This window comes from Kryptolebias marmoratus, linkage group LG11 (assembly GCF_001649575.2).
Source record: "Kryptolebias marmoratus isolate JLee-2015 linkage group LG11, ASM164957v2, whole genome shotgun sequence".
Taxonomy (NCBI): Eukaryota; Metazoa; Chordata; class Actinopteri; order Cyprinodontiformes; family Rivulidae; genus Kryptolebias; species Kryptolebias marmoratus.
Genome location: NC_051440.1, coordinates 24,014,826 through 24,035,642, shown reverse-complemented (window position 1 = coordinate 24,035,642; position 20,817 = coordinate 24,014,826). Strand labels below are relative to the sequence as shown.

The 20,817-nt window shown below is 38.8% G+C and overlaps 3 protein-coding genes across 7 annotated transcripts; 2 read left to right on the top strand and 1 right to left on the bottom strand.

Moving 5' to 3' along the window:
- Nucleotides 1-304: 304 nt before the first annotated feature.
- prmt7 (protein arginine methyltransferase 7) lies at nt 305-9,564 on the top strand. Of its 3 annotated transcripts, none has more exons than XM_017434238.3 (17): nt 305-524; nt 1,360-1,396; nt 1,700-1,849; nt 2,296-2,404; nt 2,508-2,620; nt 3,073-3,302; nt 3,385-3,565; nt 3,925-4,052; nt 4,173-4,311; nt 4,382-4,465; nt 4,547-4,594; nt 5,426-5,515; nt 5,867-6,028; nt 6,879-6,953; nt 7,300-7,460; nt 7,832-7,928; nt 8,497-9,564. In XM_017434238.3, exons 1-17 carry the CDS (start codon nt 430-432, stop codon nt 8,653-8,655), a joined length of 2,058 nt encoding a protein of 685 aa, XP_017289727.1. In that variant the 5' UTR covers nt 305-429; the 3' UTR covers nt 8,656-9,564. The 3 variants fall into 3 exon arrangements, with proteins under 3 accessions (XP_017289727.1, XP_017289726.1, XP_017289728.1); XM_017434237.3 differs by having other exon boundaries at nt 2,505-2,620; XM_017434239.3 differs by having other exon boundaries at nt 419-524; nt 1,675-1,849; nt 2,505-2,620.
- On the bottom strand, nt 9,285-15,249 carry ciapin1 (cytokine induced apoptosis inhibitor 1). 2 transcript variants are annotated; one of them, XM_017434240.3, is made up of 9 exons: nt 15,132-15,249; nt 13,574-13,736; nt 13,067-13,210; nt 12,481-12,560; nt 11,973-12,141; nt 11,529-11,605; nt 10,697-10,818; nt 9,990-10,071; nt 9,285-9,888 (listed from the first exon to the last, which is right to left on the bottom strand). In XM_017434240.3, the coding sequence occupies exons 2-9, from the start codon at nt 13,728-13,730 to the stop codon at nt 9,778-9,780; spliced, it is 942 nt and encodes a 313-aa protein (XP_017289729.1). In that variant the 5' UTR covers nt 13,731-13,736; nt 15,132-15,249; the 3' UTR covers nt 9,285-9,777. The 2 variants fall into 2 exon arrangements, with proteins under 2 accessions (XP_017289729.1, XP_017289730.1); XM_017434241.3 differs by having other exon boundaries at nt 11,529-11,602.
- A 177-nt stretch (nt 15,250-15,426) lies between these two features.
- Nucleotides 15,427-20,645, top strand: coq9 (coenzyme Q9 homolog (S. cerevisiae)). Of its 2 annotated transcripts, none has more exons than XM_017434198.3 (9): nt 15,427-15,522; nt 16,685-16,931; nt 17,073-17,196; nt 17,426-17,568; nt 18,211-18,295; nt 18,396-18,500; nt 19,098-19,253; nt 19,403-19,456; nt 20,305-20,645. In XM_017434198.3, the coding sequence occupies exons 1-9, from the start codon at nt 15,465-15,467 to the stop codon at nt 20,338-20,340; spliced, it is 1,008 nt and encodes a 335-aa protein (XP_017289687.1). In that variant the 5' UTR covers nt 15,427-15,464; the 3' UTR covers nt 20,341-20,645. The 2 variants fall into 2 exon arrangements, with proteins under 2 accessions (XP_017289687.1, XP_017289686.1); XM_017434197.3 differs by having other exon boundaries at nt 18,396-18,602.
- Nucleotides 20,646-20,817: the final 172 nt, after the last annotated feature.

The following is a 20,817-nucleotide window of genomic DNA, read 5'->3' as shown; positions in this document are numbered from 1 at the left end:
AAGTCGAAAATTAAAACGTTGATCTCCATTTTACGAGCTGAATCATTTTAGGTTGCCCTCTAGTGGCCAGATGGGTAAACTGCACGCAGGTTCGTCAAAGTTGCACTTCCTTTTGGCACTTTCAAAACAAATGTCATGATTTAAAAAAATATGTTTCGGTTAAAATGAGGCGTAAGAAAATCGGTTATTTTATTTACCAATTCCCGATCTTGCTCCCCATTTTCTAACAATCAGGCCTCCATGTTGCCAAAAGAAATAGATATAAAATTTGCGGCCGTTAGAGCAGTCACGTGACCAAAATAGTGTGACGTCAGCGGGCAATATGGCGGCCTTCATAGAGGCAACGTTGTGTCAGTAATCCTGCGAACTTTTAAGCCTCATCTGCAAATAGTCCTTTTTTTTCCCTTCAGTTCGGACACCCGAGCGGAAATGAAGACCTTCTGCGGGAGAGCGAACCCGACCACCGGAGCTTTGGACTGGGTGGAGGAGAGCGAGGAGTACGACTTCCACCAGGAGATAGCCAGGTACTTCCGGGCGGAGCGAGGCGGCGCAGAGAGCGACCCGGCCGGGGGAAGGACTGCAGCCAGGGGCTGCTGAGCGCTCCTATTACTCCACGACACAAACACTGAGTCAAACATGTTTCAGAGAAATATCACATATTTCTACTGAAAATAACTGTGGAAGCAGAACAAAAACATTCAAAAACACCTTAAATATTAACAGTAATCTTGATTTTGATCAGCTTAAACTTCTGAGATAAAACAGTAAATATTTATTCAACAAGTGTGATGTTTGCTTTCAGAAATTACTTTGGTAATTTTGCAAAAATGTCACCTGACTAAATACATTATGGTAATAAATCTGTGTAAATTAACATATAAATATGTAAACAAAGATTGTTGAGACGTGCTCAGAATTTAAACGTAAACACAACAGTGAGTAAAAAGTTGTAAATCTGATGAAAGATAATTTTTCCAAAATAATCAACATCAGGTTATTATTTACTACATCAGGTTTAGATTATATGCAATATATGGAAAATAAGGACCAAACGAGTAGAAACAGTCTTTTTAATTAAATGTTTTTATAAGTATAGAGGTTGCTATTGCATATTTTAAATTGTTGCATTTTATTAGATAGAAATAATAAATCAAGAAGATATAAGATGACAGCATTAAATATTGTCTTTTCTTTTAAATAAAAATAATAATGCCAAAACTGTTACTACATTGTGATCTTTTTTATTGTGTCCTAACTGAATAGTTGAGTTACTTTTATTATTCTCATTTACTGTTATTTTTTATTTCTAAAATAGAATTTAAAAAAGGCTAAATGTTGGTGTTTCTGTTTGGGTTTCAGGTCATGTTACGCTGATATGCTCCACGATGGTGACAGGGTGAGAACATCTCTGCTCTGTTTTAACTGAAGCTTTATTTGTTAGAAAGATGTTGTTTTGTTTACTTTGATAAATAAATTAATACAGTAGAGCTCAGCTTTTATCCCACTAAACACAACAGAGATTTAATTTATTGTGACAAATTAATTCAACAATCTTTATCATCTGAAAGCAACAACTGGCTGTGATCGTAAATTAGATTTTTAGGTTTTGATTTTCTCATTAAAAAGATCCAGATGTATCTTTAATCCATCAACTTTGTTCATATTTTCCACCAGAACTGAAAAGTTTGCTCCCTTTCAGAATGAGAAGTACAATCAGGGCATCCGGGCCGCTGTAGCTCGATTAAAAGCTCGAGGTGAGAGGGTGGTCGTCCTGGACATCGGAACCGGAACCGGCCTGCTGTCCATGATGGCCGTCACTGCCGGAGCGGACTTCTGCTATGCTGTGGAGGTACATAAAGACTCTGTGTGTGTGTGTGTGTCCAACTAACTTATAAATTAAACAAAAGTATTTCTTTAAAACTTTGAGTGCAGTAGAGAAAAAACTCACCAGTTTGATCTGATGACTGCTGCTAAAACACAAGTTGTTGAGGATTTAGTAAATGTTTTCTTAGGATTCTGTTTTCGACATGCAGCTAACCTTTACTTTCATTAATGCATGACTGTAATATAAAAATATAAATGTGGAAAACAGTAAAAAACAAACAAATCACAACTTCTGAACCTGAAACTGTGAGTAACAGTCCTGTTTTTATATCTGTTCAAAAAGTCACAAAATCTTCCACTTAAAAGTCAGAAAAACGCCTCAAATTCTGACATTTGAGAAAATGTTTGATGTTTTTACTGAGCTTTGTTTTATAAAATTAATCTTTATGATTGTTTTGGTTTTTTTCTCAGGTTTTTAAGCCTATGGCCGAAGCGGCTCAGAGCATCGTGAAGAAAAATGGCTTCTCTGACAAGATCAAGATAATTAACAAACACTCAACAGACGTGACGGTGGGACCAGGTCAGGGAGAAGCAACACACACACACACACACACGCACACAGTCAGTTATGAACACTATATTCAGGTTGTGTGGGGGATGTAACTTGTGGCTCTTTTCAGCAGATGGAGATATGCAGGAAAAGGCCAATCTGTTGATCACAGAGCTGTTTGACACGGAGCTGATCGGTGAAGGAGCTCTGCCCAGTTACGAGCACGCTCACCAAAACCTGGTCCAGGTTTGTGTTTTAATCCTGACCCTCTGCAGAAATTCATCCACTGCGTTCTCCCTGCTCCCAGCAGGTCTGAGGTGTTTGTTTCAGACAGGAAAACGAGACCTTCGGTACTCTGTTAGCCTTCAGGTTCCTTTAGTTTAGTTTAGTTTTAACTTTATATTGTTGTGTGTGTTGACTCTGTATTTTTCTGTTCACATGTTGTAAAGCACTTTGTATGGCCTTGTTGCTGAAAAGTGCTGTATAATTAAATCTGACTTGACTTGAAAACTGCAAACAGACAACTTATCGTGTTTAAAAGAAAGTGTTTGTCTGCAGATGGTGTCAGATCCTTTCAGGGTTTCAACATTTAATAAATGCATTAAAGATAAAATTTAAAGGAACCAGTTTGTGACTCTTTTTTGAAGTGATGAAGTGAGTGATGTACTTTGTGCTGACTGTGACTCTCCTCCTTACAGGAGGGCTGTGAGGCAGTCCCTCACCGGGCCACCGTCTACGCCCAGCTGGTGGAGTCGGAGCTGCTGTGGAGCTGGGCGCAGCTGCAGCCCGTGGAGGCGGAGGGGGCTCAACTGGTCCCGCCGCCCGCCATCGGCCGCTGTGCCGGGGCTCATTCAGTGTGTGACATCCAGCTGAGCCAGGTCTCCCCCGCCAGCTTCACCCCGCTGAGTCCTCTCTGCACCATGTTCAGGTGAAAAACAAAGCAGCAGCACGTCCCGCTCCACCCTTTTCTCCCTACGGTCGTTATTCACATCCCTCCACATCACTTCCAGCGTGGACTTCAGTAAACCAGTAAGCAGTGCCTTCCAGTCCCGCTCCGCCACGTTCGTGGCTCAGTCTGCAGGCCGGGCTCAGGTCGTCCTGTCCTGGTGGGACCTGGACATGGATCCCAGTGGAACCATCGTGTGCAGCATGGCCCCCAGCTGGACGTACCCACAGCCAGAGACGGCGCCGGTGAGTCACTGATCCGAGTGTCAGGACACAGCTGGTGTCTTTTACACGAAAACCTTCAACCTGATGAGCTGCAATATAGTTTACTCAACTATTTTAATCAGCTCCTTCAAGACACAGCTTTGACTTTTGGTGATTGTAATATTTATAGTTTTTTAAATATTTAACTTTTCTTGTTTCACTGAAATGAAAGGATATGTTTGATTTTAGCTTTTTTTAGTTTTTAGTTTTTGTTTTGCAAATATTAGCTTTTAGCTTCAGTTTTGCTCATTTTATCTCCGTCCTGCTTGTTTTAACTTTGACAGTTCAGTCATTTAGCTCTAATTGTTGTAGTTTTATTTAAACACGGCTGTGTGTTTCAGTGGCGGGATCACTGGATGCAGAGCGTTTACTTCCTGCCTGTTGAAATCCAGGTGGCTCAGGGAGACGAGCTCAGTCTGACGGTCTGCCATGATGACTACAGTCTCTGGTTCTGCCTGCAGTCTCACAGGTACGTTTTTATAATTGTGTTCGTTGGTCTCTTTCCTTTCTGCTCCCTTGTTGTTTAACTTGTGCTGATAGCTGGTCCACATCAGTTCAGCTGATCTTGTTCTGTATGTTGGTGTTTTAGTCAGCAGGAGGTGCAGTCTGCGTCTCCTCCCCCTCGGCCTTGCTGCACCTGCCAGGCTCACCTGGTTTGGACTCGGCCGCGTTTCGGTGAACTCAACGACAGGCGGCGTACGGAGAGCTACGTCGGCGCTCTTCGCAGCGTAAGTGAAGGTCGGCGTCACGGCTGCGTCTTTGTGATTGTGTTTATGTGATGGGTGTTGTTCTGTCCAGGTTCTGAGTGAGGACAGCGTGGGTGTCTCCGTCAGCGATGGAAGTCTGCTTCCTGTCTTCGCTCACATGCTGGGAGCCAAGAAGGTTCTCTGATTTTACACGCCGAGCGTTTACCAGCTGATAACCAACTCACTGACTCTGTAACTGATGTCTTTTTGTGCTCAGGTGTTCAGTTTGGAAAACTCCAGAATGTCTAAAGAAGTTATTGAGCAGGTAAATTTCATTCACTTTTAACTTTTTAAAACTAGAGAAGTTGCATTTTCTGTGAAAATGCACCGTAAATTCTGAGAGCTGAACGACTTCGCTGCAGTTTGCTGAAAAGTTGTTACTCGAACAAGCAGAACAGGAGCTAAAAGCTAAAATTAGCAAACCAATAGCTTAAGGGTAGTTATAGCAAAATTATAGCTAAAAGTTCAAATTAGCTTAACTGTAGATAAATGATAAAACCTTCAAAACTGAAGCTTAAAGCTAAATTTAGCAAAACAGCAGCTTGAGGCTAAATGTGGCAAAATCATCGCTATAAGCTAAAATAGGCGAAACTGTAGCTAAAAGCTACAGTTAGCAAGACGGCACCTTAAAGCTGGAAGAAGATAAAAATGGATCAAGTCTGTTTCTGAAGGCATTAAAGAGATCACAGTGTATTACTGCGGGGCAATTATTTTTGTAGATAAAAGGTAGAAATCTTGTAAAGCAGGTGGAGCTGCCTTTTAACTGATCCTGGTTTATCATCATTTTTAACTCTGATTTGGACCTAAATATGTCTTTAAATTGCAGCTGCTTAGGTAGATTTGAGAGGTTAACACATCACTGGATTCAGTTTTCAGACAGCTGTAGCTTTTAAAATCCAAATTACAAGTTAATGAAGATAAGACAGGCTTCCTCCTGAACTCTTAGAGATATCAGTTAAAGCCTTAAAACTGTTTAAAATCTGTGAAAGTTTTACTGCAGTTTGTTCAAATCCAGGTTTGATCAATCTGAGCAGGAACCTGGTCTAAATGAAGACTCTGATCTCCTTGCTGATTCAGAACCTTTTTCTCTCTGCAGGTGTTGGAAACAAACTCCCTGAGAGGAGGAGTTGAGCTGCTGGAGATCAGACCTGAGCAGCTGACCTGTCAAGATCTCGGAGGAGAACGGGTACCTTCACCTTTGTGTCTCCGCTGAGATAACTGATGCCAGAGCAGGGACATGGTTTTACCTTTCAGAGCAGATATGCATGCTGTGCAAAAGATTTAAACCACCCCTAATTACTTTAAACTTTATTTCCAAGGAGTAAACATCCTCTGAGTTCAGGAGTCTTTTTATCCCTGAATGATTCAAAGGTCAAAGTTAAGTAGATTAAAAACCAAAACAAAGATTCCTCTGAAATTGGTCAGAGATTGGACTGAAAGTTTGACACACATTTATGTTTAAATGTGAAGCCTAACGTTTACATCAATTGTATCTAAAAATAAGAAGCCTGTAAATGAATTTCACCATCTTTTCCAGATTTCTGTGCTCATGGGGGAGCCGTTCTTCAGCTCCAGCCTCCTGCCGTGGCACTCCCTGTTTTTCTGGTACTGTCGCAGCGCCTTGGCGGGACTTCTGCAGCCCAACGCCACCATCCTGCCCTGCTCCGCCTCGCTGCACATGGTGGCCGTGGAGTTCCAGGTCAGATCATCGTTAGCAGCTTGAATCAAGTGCTGCGTTTGTATTTTGAAGATGGATTGTTTTGATACCGACATGATGGGATCAGTAGAAGCTTGTTGTGGGGAAAAAATCAATTTCCAGGCACTGTTAGATAAAATCACTCAAACAGTTTTATTTATGTATGGTGCACGACATACAGAGAGCCTTAAAGACAATTAACAGCTCCGAATCAAAGCTCTACCTCCAGAGTCCACACTGGAGCTTATATCTAAGATACTGGAATGTTGGAAGGCGATGAGGAGCGAGGGGAAACGAGGTCAGTCTGGTTCCCATGAAGAGTCATTTGGTGAAAACTCGTAGGCCTTGGAATTCAGACATAACAAAGTCAGGTGTTTCCATCACAGCGGGAAGCAGCGAGATCAAATGTAAATGCAGGACGAAACGAGCAGCAAGCAGCATCCATGTTCTCTTCTGTAAACACGGCGTGCTCCGTCTGACGTCTTTTTCTGCACATGTGGGTCGCTTCAGGGCCGCAGACCGTTCACACCGAGGTCTGATGGAGGTCACGTTTGAATTATAATACGAACGACCACACAAAAAAAAAAAACATTAGGAACTGAGGGTTAAGACCTGCAGTGTGAACGTTTTCTAATCAATCTAATAATCTTTCTACAATACATACATTTCAACAGTCCTAATATATTTTTATAGCTTTTATAATATATATCATCCCTGACTTCCTCATTCTGTTGACTTTTTACACAGCAGGAAAATTAAAGCATTTCTGCTTCAAAATGCCAAGGTTCTCGTGTTATTTTATACAAAGATTTCAAACTAATGATTGTTTTTGTCTGTACTGTGGGCTTGTTAGGATTTGTGGAGGATAAGGGCTCCGTGTGGAACATGTGAGGGCTTTGATGTCACCCCCATGGATGAAATGATCCAGGTAACAGTTTAAAATACTTTTATGTCTGCAAAGAAAAGTTTACAGCCGGTGAAATCTCCTTTTGTGGTCCTGTTGTGGTATTTATTTGTTTGATCAGTTTATTTTGAACTTTAAAAATGGAAAAAAAGAGAAAATTATACATACAGTACATTCATGTATAATAATTCAAACTACACCCAAAATATACATTTTAAAATGAGTCATCCTGAGTAAAAAGGAGCATAAAATTAAAGAAAAAGTTTGTTAAAAACCAACAACCACAGTCTGTGAGGAGTCGCTTCAGCCGAACCTCCAGGAGTCGGAGACGAGTCCAGACTTTGACTTGAAAAGTTTTGCGTCTCCTCAGCGGTCTCTGGATTTCCGCGAGTCCCGTGAAGCAGAGCCACACCCCCTCTGGGAGTACCCGTGTCGAGCGCTCACTCAGTCCGCCGCCGTCATGACCTTTGACTTCACACAGTGTGTCCCTCAACAGCCAATCAGCAGCCAGGGCTCGCTGCCTTTCATAAGGTACATTACCTCTGATGTGGTCCAAATTTTATGCTTTTTTTTGTTGAAGTTATGCGAGTTCAGGACTGGATGTGTTGCCTTCTTTGATTGTTTTCTTAATTATGAAACCAGACTTTATAGTTTAATTTCCCTTTTCATTTAAATAAAAAAGCTAAGTGGTGTGTTTTCAGAAAAGAAAGGTTGTTTCCAAACAGTATTTGTTTTTTTGTATTTAAATGATCCATTCAACTTAATGTTTTGTTATTTTCTGTTACATTTAACCCTTTATAATACAAAGTCCTTATAAGGAGATATTATTTATCCTCCCTCAAAATGGCGCTTGTGTTGAACAGATGTCAGTCAGTGTCAGTGGTTTTAATTTCCTGTTTCAGGAGCGGTCGTTGCCACGGCGTCGCCTTATGGATGGAAATCCATCTAACTGATGACATCACCGTCAGCGCGGGTTTGACTCAGCCAATCAGTGAGCAGGTATCAGCCTTCATTCAGGGATATTTCTGTTTGTAACATCATCAACCCCGTCAGACTTAGAATTGGTTCAGCAACAATAAAAACCCATTTTTCCATTACAGAAACATGTTTTCTTATCTTGAAGTCTTTAAATCAGGTTAAGCGCAGAATAAAATGGATCGAGTGGTTCCTGCTCCCAGCTGACAATTTATTCAGTTATTCTACAGTGTGGTTTAGTTTATTTCAGATAGCAGGTTACATTATTATATTATTTTAATGCAGTTGTTGTTTGAAGGAAATATAGTGTAATCCAAACCAGAAATCAAGAGATTTAAAAGCAGAGTTCGGATTTTCAGTCCTTGTACTTTTTATTTTAATGAGGTTTAATTTGTGGCAAGTAATTTAGAGGAGAATGTGTTCTTGCTAAACTGGTAAAAACTCCACTAATTAAGTTGATAAATGTAAATAATATCTGAAGTGTTGAGTAGAAGTTAGAAATTAGAGTTGTATAGTCTTTCTGTATAAAGTCTTTGTTTTTATTTATTTATCTGGTGTCAGATTTAAGTTTGCTGATGTGTTTTTCCTGCAGGGCGACTGCGTTTGGACTCGACACAGGAAGCAGGGAGTTTATTTCTTCAGCTCGCCGTGGGAGAGTTCAGGTGACGGCCGGACTGCGGTTTCTTACAGGTTCACCTTCGAACCCGGTTTAGGAGACGTTAACATGGACTTCAGCGTCACGAGTCAGTGATGTACATCCGACGTTTACATCACCTCAGTTTGTGTTTTAGTGGATATTTAAGACGTGATTATTCTCATTGTTGCTACAGTGACTGAAGTTATTTGCCTTTTTATGAAACATCTGAAAACATCTTAAATGAGAGTTTCCTGAATGAACCAAACATCACGGTGGTGTTTCATATTTATTTAGACTTAGTTGATTTATTTTTTTTAGTTGATGTGATGAAATAATTCCAGTTTAAATAGTTCAGGTGTGTTTCTGGTTAATCTCTGTTACAGTTCAGTTTGTCACACTGACTTTGCACAAAATGACTGAAGCAACAAGCTGGAACCTTTTGCAGCTTTGGAAGAATCATGTTTTATACGTCAACATTTGAAATATTTTTGTCGACTTAAAAAGAATAATCCTTAGTCCTTGGAACAACCGGTTTGTTTACTGCCTCTGGTGTCTCCATCTGGCTGATTTATTAATCACACAGCATTTTGCTCAAACGCCTGAATTAGTATTTGGGGATTTGTTAAAATGGCTAAATAATTCTATTACGTTACCCTTGAGTAGCTGCAAACGGTAAATTATATTAAAATCAGTTAAAGACATTTCGACACGCTGAGTGAAATAATTCAGACATTTAAACATAATCTGGTCTTAGTTTATTTTTATGAAACGGAACACAAGGTGAAAAGATTACTTTGTCCTCATATACGTATAAATATGCTTCATTTGAACAGTTCAAGTGCTGCTTTCTGCATCCCTAAAATGTCCTGACTTTATGCTGCAACAATGCCAGTGTTCGTTTGTAAAAAGGACCTAAAATCCCAAAAGAGAAGGAAAAAAAAATTCTGTAAAGGTTCGATGGGACGATGGATATGTTGTCACGTTATGAGACCATCGCTCATTTATTTTTAGTTTGCAAAAGTTTCCTACATCAAAAAACAGGACATCACTTCCTGATCCGGTGGCCAAATGCATATAGATGTTGACCGTAAGTCACACTGTAATTTATGAATTGGGAACTCAAAAGAAACCTTTTTGCTGTCGATGCACGAGAGCATCAGGAGGAAATGCGATGCCGTCTTGGTGGATGGAAAAAGGAAGGAATGTAATGTCTCGAAGCTGCGAAACCTTTTAGTTTCAAGCATCTGTCAGCGTGTTGTTGTCCAGAACGATCTTCTCTCCTGGTTTGAACGCTGGCATCCCCAGGTACGGGCAGCTGGCACATCGGAAGGCGTCGCCGAGGTAACACTGCCGCAAAGGAACGGACAATCATTTAAATCAGGAATCTGTTCGGATCTAAAAGCAGCTGTGAAAACGAGAGCTGCAGTTTGTCTCCCACTCGTACTCACACTTCCACATGCAGATTTTGGTAGGTTGGCTTTCTGTTTTTCTTGACTCTCCTGCTCCAACTCTTCAGCGAGTCCACACGTGCTGCGCAAACACACAACACGGATGAGGTCAGTTTAAAAGGTTAATTAAGGGAAAAGTTGCATGTGAGGTAGATTAAAACCTAAAACCAACACTTCAACTGAAAGTTAAAGAATTCAGTGGAGTCTCTGAAATTTAAATCTGAAGTATCAAGGATCAAAGAAGAGATAAAACATCTAAACCTAATCCAAAATTCCTGCAGGGTTTTAAAAAGTCTTAAAAATCTCAGTTTTAGGCCTTTAAAAAGTCTTAAATATGTCTAAGTTTTCAATTTTAGGTCTTGAATTTGTATGTTTGTTTATTCTTTGCTTTATCCATTAACTTTTTTAATGCATTTCTTGTTTTGTGTGTTGAAGTTCAGTCTGAGGATTTCAGATGTTTTTAGAAAGATAAAACTCCCATCATGCATCAGTCTGGGTGCTCTGCTCCTGGAACTGCTTGGTTGTAGTTTTTTTGTATGATTAGGATTGAATTTGAATGAGAGGTAATAAAATGTGTTACTTTACTGTGACTTGTTTCTCTAAATTCATGTTGGTGTTAAATTTGATCAGTATGATCTGTAAAAAGTCCTAAATTTACCTGAAACTTGCAGAAACCCTGTATGAAAACAAAGGTTTGCTGAACTCACCAGTTCTTGCAGGCTTTTTTCTTCTTGGCACCTCCTTCCCCGCAGCTTGGAGCTTTCAGAGAAGCTGGATCTGGTTTCTTTAAATCGTCTTCATCAAGCAGAGTGTCGGAGTCCAACAAATCCTTCAGGAACAAGAGCACGACTGACATGAGCAGGATCAGAAGAACCGAGCCACGGCAGTTTATTAAACTTTAACTGGAACCTTTAACCAATAATAATGCAGTCTAATGCATCAGTGCTTTAAAAGAAATGAGGTTAAAACCAGAAAGATGTTTCTGTGGTTCTGTTAATTTGCACCATTTTCAATTCAGGTTTTTATTTAATGTCAGAAACTCCCCTTTTTAAATAACTGTTCTGTGTTTATTAAACAGTCAAGGCGAATGCTCTGATTTTAACTACAGTCACAAGTAAAATGATTAGTTGGAGAGGAGTTTAGAAGTCACAGAGAGTCATAAATGTTTTCAACAATGTACAAATGCATGCATGCTGTGGCTAAAGCATATTTTCCAGGGTACGTGCACGCAGATACAACTCAGCAAAGGTGGCTTTTGTGGTTAAAATTAAAGGAAAGGAGAATGAAATGCATTTGTCAGCATCAGGTGCTTAAAAAAGCAGGAGCACACAGATATGTATATGTTTAGAAGAGCTGTGTATTATTATTATGTTATTTCTCACTGACTGCAAACAGTAACAAACTAAATGCTTCAAAAGAAATATTAACTTTCTCTATGAAGAAGCTGAATTGAAAGTGATCCTCTCTCAAAGACAAACATCAAAACAACAAAAGAGGCAGGTGCTCTCTTCACATGAATCAAATGTAGTCTGGACTCACCACATCATCATCATTCATGTCGTTGGCTGACAGCGTCCACATTTTCACTGTGTTGGGATCCAGAGCCGGTTTATCTGCTGAGAACACAGATTTTACTCAATATTACCAGGAAACTGAACTCAAACTGTTTCAGGGGAAAAAGCACACATCTTTATGTACATCAACAGAAAAATTAGCGAAGTAACACTTTATGTTTGCAGGAAGGAGACGGTGGTGTGCTCTAGAAAGTGAAATTAAAGCTGTTTTTTTCTCAAAGAAATACAGTATGAACCATGAACTACCACTGATTGAATTTTGTTATGAATCCCACTTTTCTGTACTCAATAGTGACTTGAGATCAGATCGGTTCAGTGGCAGATGCAGAGTATTCTCCCTAAATTTAAAGCTTGTAAACTAAATTTTAGTCTGAAAAAGAAGATCTTTAAATTGTGTTATCGAACCCACCTGGCTTCGGCGTCTTCTTCCCGAGCGACAGTTTGATCTGGCTGGACGATCCCACCTCGTAGTTGGGTTTGGAGGCAGATATGCGCACTCGGGACGGAGTGCTTCCTTGGTAACCAGTTGCTTCTCTGAAGGTGCTCAACACCTCAGGACTGAGCTCCATTTTACTGACCTAAAAGCAAAAAGACCAGCAAACGTAAGAGGAGACTTTTTAAACTGGGATGTATCTGGTGATGATATCTACAGTTTATTTATAATGACACAAGAATGCACTTTTAATAATAAACGCTGAATAAACAAACATAGGAGCAAAGGGACATGTCAAATATAAACAGAAACATTCAGACACACCAATAATTTTCAAATGTTTATCTAAATATTTTAATTTCATTAAATGATGACGTACATCCCTGCAATGATTCTCACTCATGAAACTCTCCGATTTCATCAGAGGATAATAAATTACACATTCACTGAATTATCGATTTCCAGTCCGAATAGTTTCACTCACCTCTGTTACTGACATGAAGCCAGACAACTTCAGCGTTGACATGAGTTTCTCAGCAGTTTTAACACTCTGTGCTTCTGTATCTGTGTCGCAGACAGAAAACAAACACAGCACAACACATCACAACTCCATCTTAAAACACGAGCTCCAAAGAGCTTTTTCAGATAGTAACAACTGTCATTTAGATTTAATAAAAGGTATAACAGCAATGACGTTTTAACTTGACACACTATCCCATTTTGTTTTCTGTAAAATCAGTTTGGGAAAAAGCAGATAATTCCAAAGAATCACTCAGTAGGTGATTAAATAAAAAACACGCCTTCAGAGTAACACGCAAGTCAGTTCAGTTAATCAGATGAATGAAGCAGTTTCTGCAGACGGTATTTCTGAGACATCCTAAGAAAGCTCAGAGTAAAACCTCTTTGTGTTTTTGAAGGAGTGAGCTGAGAGGGTTTTTGGGCATTTGAAGAATTTACTGAAGCGATTATACGTCTAACTCAACCTGAGAGGGCCTTGTGTTATTTTAGAAGATGCTTTATGAGCCAGACATGGGACACAAAAACAAGCTGAGAGGAGTTCTGCTTCTTACTTGTAACTGGTTCATCAAGGATCAGCCTGCCACCGGGTTTGAGCACTCTGACCATCTCTGCTAAAGAGTCCGAACTGTGGATGAAGGAGCTGTCAGCCAGAAGGCAGGAGAGCACCCAGTCAAAGGAGGACGCTGCATGAGAAGCTGGAGAAAGAACAAGCAAGAAGAACTGTGATGGGACTTTCTACGGATGCCTTCTAGGTTCTAATGAATGTCAGACTGCGGACGTTTCTTTTTTTCATCCAGAATCTAGATACTATTTGTTAAAACTGTAACTTGTAGCAGTGTAAATTGCACTTAAAGACTTGATATCCTTCCTGAAATTTAGGGTGCAGTTTAAATATATTACCTGTTTTAACAGATAATGTCTTATGCTGAACCTTTTCTTTCACTTCTACCCGAGTTTTAAAAAAAATAAATCAGTTTTTCTTACAAGACCGGTCATATATATATACATACATATATCTAAACCAAGTCTGACTTAAAACCAGACAGGGAGTAACTCACAGAGCAAGAGTCTCTCCATGTTCTCCACGGCCACTTTTCCATCGGCACCAACAACAGAACCCAGTTCCTCTGCAAATTGTTTCAAAGCTTCTGGCGTGGACGGCTGAGCCCACACCAACAGCACCTTGTCTCCTGCTCTGACACCGAGGTCCGCCATGATGTCCTGAAGAAAGATCAAACGCAACTGTTAAAATCTTCAGATCTATAAAACACGTAGACTAGTTAAAGAATTCAGTGGAATCTTAACAATAACTACGACTATAAAAATAATGTAGTGTTAAACCACTTTAATGACTCACTCACAACAACCTGAGTCCAACAACTTTGAGGAAAATTAGTTTATAAAGCTTTCCAGCACTGTTGGATCAAATTCTTAGATGTTTTGGACATGACTGAACTGTATGTGCAAGTCCAGACAGCTGTTACCGTGTTCATAATGCTGCAGATCCTTTAATTATAACATTTTAACAATGCTAAATAAACACAAAGGTAGGCAGCATTTATGTATCGACAAAATACAAATGCTGGGAGAGGAAATAACACATTTGATCCGATTCTGACTCCGTCAACAACGTAAGCAAAGGTGAAACTGGCTCACACTTTACCAAAAAAACATGGATAAACATTAGTGTCTTAAAGGTTATAAGAACATATTTAAAAGCCACAATTTAAATGACAGCAGACAGTAAACAATCTATCAGCACCTGCTCTCTTTAGGCTGTAAAATAAAAATATAAAGACGGTCAATAATGCTTGAATTCGGATCATAAATTTGTTGATTATAGAACAAATACATGATAACACATAACAGGTTTAAGTTTATTTGGGTTGAGCTCTTCAAGTTTTACACTCTTAATCACCTTCTTCATAAATCAACTTTTAAAAAGATTACAGCACAAGCTGGTTAAAATTACAGCTGATAAAAAGGTAGATGCAAACTGTAAACAAAAGATCAGAAATCTATACCTAAGTGACCAGTAGGGTTTAGAAAACAACATCTGGGACACGAATAAAACCTAAAAAAAACCCAGGATATTATTGGAAACACGTTGAATGATAAATGCAGCCAATTGAATGCACCTGGCCACAGTTTGTAGCCACGGCAAAGAGTTTATTGTCAATTAAGTATTTCTGTGTTTTCATCAGCCTTGTAAAAAAAACTGACATAACTAAACTTGCGTAAACAAAACAGTAATATAAATACACTGAAGAATAACACGGGAGGAACACAGGTTGTTTCTCTGTTTGATATCCGTTCAATTAAACTCATTATTAAAAAGACTTTACGGGTAAAAGCGCAACCATTATTGTTGAGGGGTGTTACGTCGTAACAAGGGGTTATGCAGTCTTTGGGGGAAAAAAGCTAAAAGTGACGCAGTTGTAACCGTTAGCGACACTTTTTATGCCTTTAAACAAGTTGTTTACAGCATAAAACCTTGGTAAACAACTACAAGTAAGCACAAATAGACACAAGTTGGCACATTAATATTACAAAATCCATCTGAAGAGCTATATAGCTTAAATAAAACATTTCAAGTCATTGTTCTAAATGACTCACCTGTCCTGCTGGTGGTTGAAAAGTCACGTAGGCAAATGTAAAGAAAATTTCCGGTTTATGTATTTCAAAATAAAATCTTTTGGAATATGTCGCACCGTCTGGGAAATTCAATATATGCTATAAAACTCTGGATAATGTAGCGGGATAATGTTTTAATCTTAATACGTGAGTACTCGAGGAAGAAAAAGTGTTTTGTCGACGTAGAGTAATTTTAGATGTGATAGTTGTAACCTTAGACTTTTGTTTTGAAGTCTTGAGTTATTTTAGCAAACTTAACTTCCGTTATGTAATCGTCGCAGTAAAGTGACGCAACCGTGAAGTCAGGAGCTAAATATGGCGGCGCTTCTGAGAGGACTGCGGGCTGGAAGGGTCCTCCGAGGGCTGAGCAGCGGTATTACAAGCTTTTTGTTTTGTTGTTGTTTGGTCTTAACACTAAACATTCAGTGTAAAAGAAAGAAAAAAAACAACTTCAAATGTTTGCGATTTTTTCGGTTTTGGGTGTCACAGTTTGGAAATGACCCAGAGTTCAAGTTAGCTAACTCTGCCAAAGGTGATCATGAAGGACAAAATTAATTTAAATAGGGTGGTTGTAGCATCACAAACTAAATTATTAGGACAATAAACTAATCATTAAAGCGATAAAGTCTTGCAGACGTATATTTTAAGACATGCAAAGTGGTGTAAACACGCAAGTTCCTGCAGCTGTGGAGCGTCAGATTATGTGCAGTTATGTGTTGTGCTAAGTCGGCTATATTTAGCTTACTTTAGTTTTACTGCATGATGAGAAGCTTTACAGTCAACAAAAAAGATGCAAACCTACAACACATTATACTACTGTATTCTTGTGTTATTTTTAATTTAAATGCCAATTTAATTCAATTTATTTGTGTTAATATTGTACAACAGAAACCAACTCTGGGGCACCATGCATAAAAGTAAACCAATCCAACTCAGTTACATTTAGTTAACTTTGAAGTTTAGTTCAATAAATCTCCATTTAGATTTGCAGATAATATGATGCATTTTAATTTAATAATCAAAAGTTGTTTACTTTTTATTATTTAATTTTTTTAGCCAATATATAACCAAGATTAAATCTAGTTTTTTTAAGAAAGCATCCTGGTCACTACTGCAGCTGCACAGTTTACAAAATGCAAACATGCATGCATCTGACAATTGGATACAATTTACACAGAAGAAGTTTACAAGTAAAACCATAAAATCTAAAATATGTGTAACAGGTTCTCATCAACACTGATCAAAATGCTGCAAAAAAAATGTTTACAGTAGTTTTGTGCAAAATTACATTAGTCATTGTCTGCTATAAACAAATTTTTAATATGTAAAAACAGTTTCATGAATGAGAAAGGGGGAACAAACTCACCCAAACTATTGTGAGATGACACCACAACAAGCAGTCTCCTCATAACGTATGATAAGCTTGCTCTCTTGGAAAGTAAGGAGTGAACTCAAAGGTGGTGATTGGGCTTGTTGAGTCAACAGACCCCATCTGAGTCTTTCAGAGACTGATTCGAATCATTTTCCCCTTCCAGTGATTGCTGCACCAACAACAACAAACCCTCAGCTCAGCAGCTTGAGACGAGGCTTCCGCTGCGCAGCTCTGCGGCTGCAGGATGAATCCAAATCTGACAAATCCACCTCCTTTTCATCATCGTCCTCCTCATCATCATCAACCACAACCCACCATGAGCATTACCAGGCTAACTCAGCTGAACACAACTCAGAGGCGGCTTCCCAGCATGATTTTGATCCATCAGCAGCAGAAGGGACAAAAATCAGGTCAGTCAACAGGAAATTGTTGGCTACTTGCTTTTTGTAGTTTACCAAGTTATCTTCCTGCCTCAATATGGTAAAGATAACTTTACATTCTTCTGTATGTGCTTCATTTATGCTCAATCATAAATTCATATCTGCACAAAGTGACCAGGAGCAGGACACGGAGTATGAGACGGAGGAGCAGCTGCATGCTCGAATCCTGGCCGCTGCTCTGGAGTTTGTCCCGCAGCACGGCTGGTCTATGGAAGCTATCGCAGCCGGCGCAGAGGTGAGATTTAGACCCAAAACAGCCAGTTTATTCACATTATATGTGAGATACAGAGTATATTTTAGAAAAACATGGTTCAAATTTAGAATAATCTGGATGTAACTGCACCGTAGCTGTAGGCGTATACAGGAGAAATGTAAAATGAGCAGTAATGTCTTAAATAGAGACTTTAGACTTTGTTATGATGATTAGTCAACTAAAGCTTGTGCTGTTGTCATTTTTGTACCAGTCTCTAGACTTGTCCTCGGCTTCCACTGGTATGTTCACCAACGGAGCAGGAGATTTGGTCCTACATTTCATCGCCCAGTGCAACGCCAACCTGACAGAGATCCTGGCTGAGCAACACAATCAGGTCCAGCAGGGCCAGGTCGAGTACGTAAACACAACCCAACTGTTCAATTCGACTAAAAACAGTCAAAACAGAACAAAAGTGGGTATTCTCTACAAACGGCAGGTGGCAACAAATATATCTTTAAAAGCCCACTTTTTAGGGGTTAAGATGAAAAGAGTAGAAGAAGCACATGGGTATTTCTTTTAATAATTATGATAAGTTATAATGAGTCCAGATTTTGTTGAAAACAAAACTCACTTTTTTCTGAGTTTATCACAAACTTTCCTAGTGTTTCTTTAAACATGCCTCAGATTATTATATTATATTAAAGTAATTAAATACAACTTATAACTAGTAACTTTTTATCACAAGCACTGAGAGACGTGTCTTCATGTTCTGCACATTCGCTCCTGAACCAGGAAGGAAAGCAGCAAACTGAGTTTTATAGGGATTTTTTTTTAAATACTGGCGAACTTACAGACAGAAACCCTTCTCAGCATGAGAGGACCCAGTCCGTCAGAAAGAGAACAAAATCATTTTTATAGAACTATACGTTGATCCAATTCCTAAAACAGATTTTCACTTCACAAGAAGTCCCTTCAGGCGTAGAAATGCCTTATTTATATTCTTTAGGTCTGTACAAATAAGCCATATTTCTGGTCAACAATTTAACTGTGTTGCAGACCAAAGAAGACAGCAGAATTTCTAAAAGATGCAGTAGAGACCAGACTGCGGATGTACATCCCCTACATTGAAACATGGCCACAGGTATTATTGACGACTCACTGCACAAACAAATAACTCAGAAGAAACATCAGAAACTATGTCTTATTCTTGAGTCTCTGTCTCTTGTTGTCTCTGCTTTCAGGCGATGAGCATCTTGCTTCTTCCTCACAACATCCCCGACAGTCTGAAGCACCTGTCCACCATGGTGGACGACATCTGGTACTACGCCGGAGACCGGTCCACAGACGTGAGTGGATCCTATCATCCTCGGTCCCCCTTTTCTACTACTCACAGCTTCCTGTCCCCCTTTCATCAACATCCCAACAATATCCGGCCTGCTACCGCTCAGGTTACTAACACCCCCCATCCTGACTGACTAACCCCAAACATCTGATTATATCTCTTTGTTATAACTTCTAGCAAGTTATAATTTATAAGGTCTAGCAATAAGTCACTGTAGAGGACTTATTTCAGTAACTTATAAATTAATTTGTGTGTGTGTGTATGTATATATATATATATATATATATATATATATAAATTGCAGTTATATCAAACAAAAAGACCTAAATTTCATTGTTTTGTTTCTTTTTCTACAACATTCTTTGTAATTTGGGTTAGAAATTTGATCTCTTGTTTTCTTTCTTTCCTTACTTTTATTATTAAATGTTATTTTTCTGTTTCATACACTAAAAATATCTGCACGTTTTACCCAATTTTGTAACTGGTTTTGTTTTAAGAGACTGTAAATTTACATAATATTTAATTAAATTTGCTGTTGTTTCTTCAGATATTTAAAAGCTAACTTTCTGTTTGGTGTTGTTTGTTGTCTGTTTGTTTGTAGATGAACTGGTACACAAAGCGGGCAGCGCTGACGGGCATTTTTAACACAACAGAGCTGGTGATGCTTCAGGATTCTTCCCCTGACTTTCAGGACACGTGGAGCTTCCTCGATAATCGCGTTCAAGATGTAGTCAACATGGCCACCACAGCCAAGCAGGTAGAGAAAAGTTAGAACGGTGTGAACAGCTAATTCACGGAGCTGTCAGAGCAAGATGTTTTGTACTGAGATTGTGCTGTAGATGCAAACACAAGAATAAAGACATTCAGTCGTAGTTAACAGGTTTTTTTCCCCACTTTGTTGTGTAGGTGCAGGCGACTGGTGAAGCCGTAGTCCAGGGGCTGATGGGAGCTGCTGTCACAGTGAGTCTTTTGTCTCAATCATTTTTATTCTTATTGAAGTCATTACCTCAGTGTTTAACTCCTTGAGCTTAGTTTAGTAAAACTAAAACATCTATTCAGATGTTGGCAAGTTTGTTTGAATAATCGCCTGCTGGATAAAAAATAGATGTAAATGTTGGAGCCAGCAGTGTGAGCACAGATACAGGAAGTGTGTTTCCTGTCATATGAAAATTATAATAATGTCAAAGCATTTCTTCAGGTGTCAAAAGTTGGACAGTTTCATAACTACAAGTCTGCAAATGAGGACGTTCATAAACATGACGACAATAAGTTGTTTTTTCATTTTTTTAGAAGTTTTATCTGATAAATTAATTTCTTTTAGTTGTCTCAGTTGCCTTGATGCTGCTCCTCAAACAAGTATTTTTTATGACAAACTGTTTTTCTTACATTACAACTCCCTTTCTGGCCCAACAATGGCCTTTTGCTGGAGAAACAGAAAGAAGCCATGAGTCTGAAAGCTTCCTAAAGGTCTAGAAGGTTTTATTTTTTTTCTTTTAAGTCAAAACCAGTTCAGCTGAAAAACTTCCACTAATTCTCTGGGGATGCCACATCTGTCTGCCTATCCTCACCTCAGAAAACACCTTTATGTAACAACCGAACTGCAATAACCACAAGCATGTGGCTGATTTATTACAGTGATGATTAATTAGCATCTGTGATCTGTCACAATATGGAAACTTTCTGCTGCTCAGACAACAGAAGCATAAAATATACACCATTTGACTTGTAATGAGGGATGAAAATGGTTTAGATGATTACATAATGGCAAAAAATAGATTACTGTTACCTCTTGTGTGTTTATTTTACAGCTGAAGAACCTCACAGGGCTCAACCAAAGGCGATGATCTCTCAGTGAAACATTTGGCTCATGAGCTGAAGATCAATTTGTTTTCTCCTATTTTTGTTTAATTGTATGAAATGGCTCAGAGGAAAATAAATTATGGGTTTTAAGAAGTAAAAAACCATCATGATTTGTTAAAGGCTGTCACTTTCTTTCCGTTCATCTGCAGAATCATTGGCTTTGACTGTTTTGCTTTGGTGTTAAGCTTTTACCCATCAGATATTTTTTTCCCCATTGTAAAAACAGTACAGAAAGATGTTGTTTGTTTGTGGAACTATAAGCCCAATAAATTAGTTACTGTATATTTAACATATTGTTGTTGGATTTTTCTTCTTTATTAAAAAAATCAAGTTGGTTACTAATAAACAGCTGTAGAGCAGCAGTAAATCATATAAAAATCTGTATTGCAAAATATTTTATATGGTTAAGAAAAGCTTTTAAAGTTCAATATTTATAAGTCAAGTATTGTTGGTGATATCAT